At 40.5% G+C, this 8,711-nt stretch overlaps 1 protein-coding gene across 1 annotated transcript; it reads right to left on the bottom strand.

Annotated features, from left to right (window-relative positions):
* Positions 1–557: 557 nt before the first annotated feature.
* LOC102195311 (transmembrane and TPR repeat-containing protein 2-like) lies at positions 558–8,658 on the bottom strand (the record flags this gene model as incomplete). The annotated part of the gene is made up of 5 exons (XM_005755516.1): positions 558–672; positions 3,141–3,222; positions 6,101–6,222; positions 8,152–8,230; positions 8,474–8,658. Coding segments are annotated over 5 exons (583 nt in total), but the record flags the coding sequence as incomplete, so codon positions are not given.
* Between the last annotated feature and the right edge of the window lie 53 nt (positions 8,659–8,711).

Raw genomic sequence — 8,711 nt, 5'->3', positions numbered from 1 at the left:
CCCTTAGACTTAACTTTTTACAAACCCTCTGTGGCAGCGCACTGAGATGCTTCAGAGAAGAAATGACTTTTCCAGATATGTAGAGCAAAAATGAGTTAAGGTTCATCATTCCAATATTTTCCCTCAGTTGCTGGGAGTAGAGGACATTTGCAGTCCCTTTTGACACATTTTAAGATTTATAAGCTGTCCGTGTACACGGTTGCCAAACTTTGAGGGAAAAATTCTCCTATGGCTTCTTTACAAGCCGTGCACAGAAACCTCACCACTTCCATTTATATATGTAATACATAAAAACTTTACCAGCAGCTTTTCCACTGAGAGGACATTTTACTATTCTGTAACGCTGGTATAATTTATATTTGAAAAGATGGCTTTTAAACGGCAGTGGTAAAGAACAAAACCCTCAAATGTTGAGGCAGCATGAGGGCAAACTCAGCAAAAAATGAATTTCCAAAACACCGTAATTCTTTGAAATATCTCTTCATTCAAAATTCTGTACTAGTAAGGGAATCCCCACGCAGAAACACAGCTTTTTCAAAGTGGAGATTTTAGCCAACCTGAGCATATGAGCAGCACTGAAGACCACATCAAACTCAAAGTTGTCCAATTCTGCGGCTCTTTCCGCCATCTCTGCAGCCTCGCCAAGACGGGACTGCTCCAACAGAAATTGTCCTGGAAAGAAAGAAAGATGAGGGTAGCAGAAGTTCTGTTAAGAACCTGTTAGCTCCTGTGTCACAGAAATGGAGCTTATTCCTAAGTCCAGTATGGAAGATCTGTAATCACTCATCTGTCTGCTTCTTGGGTGTTCAGCTGCTAGTCTTTTCTTTACATCTCTTCCATTTACCCATCCCGTCAGACTCAATACTGACATCATTTTGCACGTTTTGCAAGCTGTGTGCTTTAAATGTCAGTGCTTTTTCTGTCATTCTGTCTTTCAGACTGTTATTTGTGCGAGACACGTCCTCCCCATATCTGCCTCACATTGGTCATCCAGAACCCCATCCAAGCCTCCATCTTCCCCACCTGCAGCTTCTAGACTCCTAATTTTAAAACAGATTAGCGTAATTCTGTATCTCAATAAATCCTGTCAGTTTTTTCCAAATGATGTCGCTTTATTGAAATATATTGATAGTACCCAGAACATGTATCATTATGCTTCAGATTCAATTCATCTACTAGATGTAGAAATATTTTAGTACATTTCATATAGGGCCATTATTAGTTCAAAATTTCAATTTATTCCTACTACTAATAAGACTTTTTGCATCAACACTGAAAATTCCGGCATACTGACATTAGCATTTAATTTTAAAAATAACAGTGCCTAAGCAAATCGTTATATACAAAATAAAGATACCAGAGCTACGGGGGCTTTTTGTTTCCTTTTCAATTTTACCAAGCAAATGCACAACTGTATTCCTTGTTATCGCACTGCAGCAAACCAATGGGATTGGAATGAGATGGGGACATCTTGTAGAAGAGTAATGACAGGTAAAGATGGTGACTGGTGTGTAAAGAAACGAAGATGAATGGAAGCTGAGTAAGAAATGAGTGAGACAGAAAAAGAGGCAGGGAAAGCAGGAGACAAGTCAGACAGTGATAGACTGAAGGATTGTTGTTTTGCTCGGCAGCGTTTGAGAACACAGATGAGACGCAGGTTTTCATGGGTTTTCCTGTGTGAGTCTTGCCACCTGGTTCAGCACCTTCAACTCCCTGCACCAGCGGCTATGAATGAACAGCCAAGCCTAACCACAGATGTTACAGAATGCTGGAAAAAATTGCAATGTAGGGATAAACTCAGGTGTATGCCTGTTTGCATTCTTGCACTGAATGCTAACTGTGTTTGCCTGAGATTCCCAAAAACCAAGCGCACTCCAAAGGAGACTACCTAGAAATGGTTCTGCATTAAAATGAGAACAATGACAGGAAAGGGGTCTTTGTTTTAGCTTTCACCCTCTGTGTCCTTCCTTCCGAGCACATCTTTGTACGTGTATTTGGTGTTCTATAATGTGAACAGATAGCATCACTCCTAACATACTCACACCTGGAGATCATCCAGTGACCCCAGGATAGCAAAGGCAGCCAGATGTGCGATAAAAGGAGGAGGCAGCCCAAATAAACAGCACTTATAGCAAAAAGCTACAACATAACATTGGAAAAAAAGAAAATGGAGAGAAAGAGCGTAAGGACTTCAGAAGGGGAAACTGCTTCGTCCAAAGTCAGCAGCAGACAGACCCCTCATACACTGACCAATCTAAACTCAAAACCAAAGATATCAGTGCGGAGAAAGCACCAGGAGGAATAGAAGGAGATAAGAGGAGAAAGGGACAATGCACAATGGTGCTTTGAGCGGGATAACACAGAATTCATTTCCTATGAAAATCCCAGAGATAGCTCCTTGGAGCAGCAGGGAATCTGTTCCTCCAAGCTGATATGAAAAGCCTCAATAACAGCGGCGTGGGAGGAACACGGTACCGTGTTTAACAATCGTAAAATGTGTATTCAGACTCTGTCTTCTCACGCAGATAAACGCAGCATACGTGGCTTTTTCTGAGTGTGTTTGCACCATCTGCAACGCTTCAAACAGCTCCAACAGTGCCAGCACTGATACGAAGAAAAAAAATGAAATGACAGCGTGTTACCGCCATTATTTTACGGAACTCTAATAAAAGCGCTGAGAGATTGGACATTTCTGGATTATTAACTCCCAGCTTTGATTTTTTCTTTCCCATAATTCTTATCGAGTTACATAAGCAATCAGAGTGGAACCAGTGTGGTTTATAACATTATTTGTCAAATGACATGGTAAATTTAATTGCACTCTGAGGGTGACGCCATTAAGTTTTTGTCTTGGTTTGTGGAGGGTAAAGAATTGCGAGTGTGAGCACAGCTGAAGGCAGCAGAGGCCGATCATAACCGTATTAATGCAACGCCTTACAGTACTGGCAGCCATGCATGATTTAGCTGGTAGAGAAACACTTCAAACTAGATTGTCGCTAAAATAACTTCAAAACTGTCCATCAACTACAGGCAGACACTTCTGAAGATAAAGGCATTCATGGTTTTATAATTAGAATATCTATTTTTAAACAGGCTTTGTTTAACGTGTCTCTAAATAAATCTTTTAATATATTTCTTACCGTAGTGCATGTAGCAGTTTCCTTTCGTCGGGTCTAGATGAATAGCTCTCAGGTAATATCTCTCCGCTTCTGTTTTCTGCCCCTTAAAAAACAAAAAGCAACTCAAGTCATTATAAATGATGGTTGAACATGATTTTTTTTTTGAGAGGTTTTTGTTACATCCTTGATTATTCCACTGATACAACATAACCTGAACACTGCAGGCCTGAAAGAAAGAATACTGAAATAAATGCACTTCGGGGTAAACCAATACTGCCAAACACTTGTTCATTCATAAGCTCCTCTTTTCCCATCAAATTAATTCTTTTTAGCTGTAAAGACAGCTCTGAAATCTAATATACATACTAAAGATTAAAACAAAGGGTTAAAAACATAAACCTTAAAAAAAGCTAAACCTACTTTCAGCTGCTCTCGTATTCACAAGGGTTCACCACAGTAGGTATCGCAACATGTTTTATTTGGCACACTTTTTATACCAGATGCCTTTCCTGACGCAAACCCAAAGGGATTTGCGTCTCCTCCCAGGATGGAACAGGGAAGCTAGGCAAATGGTGAATGTTTAAACCACAACACTATTGTTTCGACATGGTTTAAAATGGTATAGATTATGCTGACCACCCACAGTACATATTATATAACACACAATATGTATAGCTGGGCCTGAGCATGTATTTCTTTGCATCTGAAAAACTGTAGTGCATCAGCAGGCCTCATTTGAGTCAGAGCAACCCAATTTCTTTGTATCTGCAGAAAAGAGACGCTATTAAAAAACACAGCCGCACAATCTCTCATGCCAAACCGTTAGAGGAAAAACCTCCAAGGTGTTGGTGTGGGCACATTTGTGTGCAGACTCTATTGCCTCTGTTCACGAGGCTGAATTTCTCCATCTCTTTTGTTTCACACGTCTGCGCCGATTGCTTCTATATTGTCATGCAACAAGAAATGAGAGGGCAGGGCTCATTAGGCTTGCTTCATTAGCTTCTCCCAGTGCCGTCAATCGCTCTGAATGACCGAATATCAGGCATACATGGCTTATTTCACATTTTCTTTGGCTCCATACTCTTTACATTCAATTAAACCTTTTCCCTAAACATCCATCAGAAAGTACAGTGGTTCAGTCCATTTAGGTAGAAGCAAATCATCATTTAGCAGATTTATGGACGAGTTCAGGTCAGTGGAAAAAGGATGATTTTTAAACAACTATCAAAAGGATATTCCCTGATTTGTAGCTGAGTAAAAGGTTAGTTTAGGTGCTTCTACGTACTTTATCGTGCGGTCTTCCACAGTGCGAGACCATAGTTAGAATTAGTGCCGAATTATCCAAATATACGGCTGAGATTAAAGTCATAAGTCTCATGGTGTTGAATGACCACAAATTTCCTTAATGCACACCACACCACTCTGACTCCAGCAAGATACGTCTGACAGACAAGGAGGCCTGTAATATAGTGGAAAGAGTACACTAGCGGCTTTGGAGTTGCACTTGTTATTTGCTCACGGATGTGGACGTGTGCAAGACTATCAGGTTCTGCCTATTATTTTGTGGATTTACACATGTAGCTTTTTTGTGGGCAGCTTTGAAAGCTGAAATGTGGTCGCTTTCGAGCTAAAATATTCCACGTTTCAAAGAAAAACAGTGCAGGCTGGGGTGAACCACAGTACAAGGCTCGAGTTTGACCTTTCCTTCCCCTGTCTGTATTGTCGATTGACTCTAGCAGGATGGCCAGAAATGTAGCCGATGGAGTGATTCAATAAGGAAGGGGAGTAATTGAATAATAAGCCCATCCACTGGCCTATTGTCCCGAGCCCATCCAATCTCATGTTTCTTAAGCCCTCTAGTAGTGGAGGTGGCCTCGTGGTGAGTGCATAGATCTGGAGCCCCTTGAGCATAAGGGAGCAGAGCAGATGTCCGGCCACCCTCGGTGACTCTAATGTGAACCTACTTAAGGTGTGTGTGCATATGCTGCATATCTTTAAATCTTTCAGCAAAGACGGGGAACTGGTCAGAGGTAAGGTTTAAAGCCCTTAGGGTTTGCAGCTGCCAGTGTGCACATAACAGTTTTGTAACTTCAGCTCAGTTGTGTTTTTATGCAGCACCCGAAGCCGTGGAAGGAGAGAGGTCAGCGTCGTTAAAAAAGGTTACGCAGGAAACACAGTTTGTCTCCCAAATCTAAACTTGACTCAGCTGCTCACACATCTGTCACATGCATGTGTATTTGTTTTTGTTTAGTGGAATGGGAGAGGTGGAGGAAGTACAGGAAGTGACAGGAAGTTTAACATTTAGAAGTTGGGCAAGTTCGTGTGTCCTTGGATGTCTTCTAACACTCCCATGAATATACAGGCACATGCAATGAAAGACAGAAAAAAAAGAAACATGGTTTATCAGGGTCATCCAATCACAGAGGGATCGCTCTCATCCACACCAGAAAAACTCCCTGCTTCCCTGACCTTCAGATGTCAGCCATGTATTTACCCTGCTCCAACACAGCAGTTTGTTGGCATCAGTCCTGGATCAGGATCATCCTAAGGTCACCCAAAATCTATTTAACATTTCTGCCTTCAGTTTTTCAGTTTCTTTTCTTTCGTGCACTGTGTGGAAAGTGTGTGAAAAGTGTGAAAGTTCTGTCCAACTAGTAGCTGCAAGGGTCACACAATGAATTCATGCGTTTGAATCCACCCTTGCCTTTCATACTCAGGAAGCCCATATGTAATAACAGTTATCACAGCTCTTCAGTCTCTGCAGGGAAATCAATAGGATGGGTTCGCCTTGCTCCAGTGCCCCATAAGTTGTTCTATATGCATTATTCATCACTCCACTGTGCCACTCCAGGTCCCATTTAATTACACTCTGCCACATAGTTAACCACTGCAGTCATTACTAAGATAATGCTTTGTCTTCTGCTTCTTTCTGTGTGAGTGTGAGTGTGTGTGTGTGTGTGTGTGTCTGTAAGGGAACATACAATGATGGATAGCAGTTTTCCATAAGTGAGGTGAGCAGGGATGTGGTCAGGCTTGACCCTGAGGGACTCTCTGTACCAGTGACCTGCTTCCTCCAGCCTGTTCAGCCTCATGTAGGCTTCTCCTGAAAGGAGAGAGGAGAATGGAAAATATCAATAATAAAAGGAACTTGTTTTGTGTTTTTTTTTTAGCATATGCATTTTAAGATTTCTTTTATTTAAAAAATGTAGGTGGTGCCACACTTGGCACCTTGCCTCCCCAAACACAAAAACATGTGCTAAACTATCTGGCTTAAGCCATATTCACCAACACTCTTAGCTTCCCAGTCACCCTGGTGTTTTGACTCTTGTACACTTGCTTGTATTTACACACTTATTTCATCAAGGGGCTTTGCCTTTTTCAGTGAAAATAAGAACCTGTTCTTGATTAAAGTACAAGAAAAAAAACTAAACCAAAAAAAAAAAAAAAACCAATAACATATATATAATACCATATTTTAGAATTGAGTACAGTGAGGTTCTAGAGGTAAAAATCTCATTCATATTCTCATATTCTTGATTATGAGCCATAGTGTTAGAATCATCCAAAGAAGACTTACTATAAGCTGAGCCTTTGTGATGTGATGGCATGTGCTCATAACAGAAACTCACAATACTAAATTGGAACAGTGACACCCCTGATTTATGGAGGTCAGTTTTGGCTTGGTTCAAGGCTTAAAACATTTTTTAAGCAAGGACGTTCAGAAACATCAATGGGGAAATTGAATGGGCAATCGGTTATTAGATTTGGAGCCTTTACAAAAGGTGAGCACTGTTCCACTCTATACTATATATTAGACTTATAATTGTTCTTGCTCTTTGTGGGTACTGATTCTTGTCAGTTTTAATCAGTTTTTGTTTTTTGTTTTTAGATTCTTTTCTCTTTTATTTCAGCATTTCATTTTTCCAGTCAGTTTTTGTAGCTCCTACAATACTAATCTATTTAAGGGTGCTTATTTTATCCTATTTGATTCTTCTCCTTCTGATCTTTTTTGTCTTTTTAGTCTTCTTTAAGGTGCTTTTAATCTATAATTAATTGCATTGTTTTTATTACATTTATTCTGACTTGTTATTAGCTCGTCAGTCATCTGTGAAGCTCTTTGAACTTCATCTAACAGCAGAACATGCTGCAAGTCTAACTGATTAATTTATTCATGGATGTTAACTCTGCGCTGTCTGGATCTGAGATAAACAGATAATGATGTAATGCTGGTTCTCATTATAAGGGCTCGCTGTAATAGGTCATTTGAGCAACTTCAAATTCTTCTTAACCCCATGTTGACTGAAGTGACCACAATGTAGATAAATCTGAAGTTTCTCTGAAAGGACAAAAGCTGGTTATAAAAACTCAGAGATGTTGTTGGATGTGAGGGCATGCTCTTGGCCCCGAGAGTAAGAAGATAGGCTGATGACATATACTCAGTATCCCCTCCCATTACACTAATTCAAACACTCTTCCTTAATCCCTCTCTCCACCTGACTAAACACAAATCTTATTTTCCTTCAGCCTGCCTGTCAAAGGAATTTATGCAGACATCTCCCTGCAATCTCAACTATGTCATCGGGATGAGTTTACAATAATGTAATTAGTGTTACAATAACAAAGAGGGCGATGTGACTCGTTCCACAGATGAGCTTCACTTCTCCTCAAGAGGACACAAAGTGTGTGCACACATCGTTTTTGAGTTACAGTGGTGGAATCCAACAGGTGGGGTTCCTCGGCAATGATTAAATGGCAATTTGTTTAACTCACATTTTAAGCTCTCACAAGCCAGAAGGCCAACACTTGAGACGGGAACAATAATGTCAGATTGCACAGCTTTAACTCACATTATTACTGTGTTCTTCACAGCTCATGAATGTGTAATTTTATAGATCAAATGGTAGCGTTATCTCATCGAGATGCTTATTAACATTTCAAGCTGGAATCACCTTTGTAGTGATTTTTAAAAATAGATTTTTTTTATTACTGTTTAAAACAGATATTATATGTGAAAAAAAAGCTAGTCGCTCACCCATCATGTTGAAAAGGCTGTGTGGTGCAAACTGCCTCGGCATTTTCTGCACTGCCTCCTTGAAAATAGACAAGGCCTCCTGTAGAAAGAAAATAGTTAATTCAGCTAGTTCAGTTTTCAGTTCGCGTCACCATAATTGTGGCCTTTAACTAAGTAGTTAAATCACAAGCGGCACGGACAAAGTCCTAATGGAAAGTGTTACAAAAATTATTTTGGTCCTTCTCTGTTTATTCATGTTATGAAAGCTGAGATACAAAACAAGTACTTCTCAGCTCCTTCAAATATTCGCTGGGCCCTTTTCCCACAAACGGGACACACTGACCTCCTGCTGGCCCTGTTCATGGAGCAGTTTTCCCAGGTTGTACAGGCAACTGGTGACGGAGTTCTTGTGAGCGTGAGGATCCTTCAAATTCTCATCGGGAATGTCAGCACAAGTAAGGAAGGTGCGTTTGGCCTCTTCCAGGTGGCCCTGGTTCATCAAAATTATTCCTATATTCAAGTAGGCCGCTGTGAGTTCAGAGTGAAGAAAAAGCAGCTTCAATTAAAGGCATGTGAAATGA

Source organism: Pundamilia nyererei, unplaced genomic scaffold (genome assembly GCF_000239375.1).
Source record: "Pundamilia nyererei isolate P.nyererei 1_Seehausen unplaced genomic scaffold, PunNye1.0 scaffold01743, whole genome shotgun sequence".
Classification (NCBI taxonomy): Eukaryota; Metazoa; Chordata; class Actinopteri; order Cichliformes; family Cichlidae; genus Pundamilia; species Pundamilia nyererei.
Note: the sequence above shows the minus strand (reverse complement) of the source record. Positions and strands in the feature narration are given on the sequence as shown.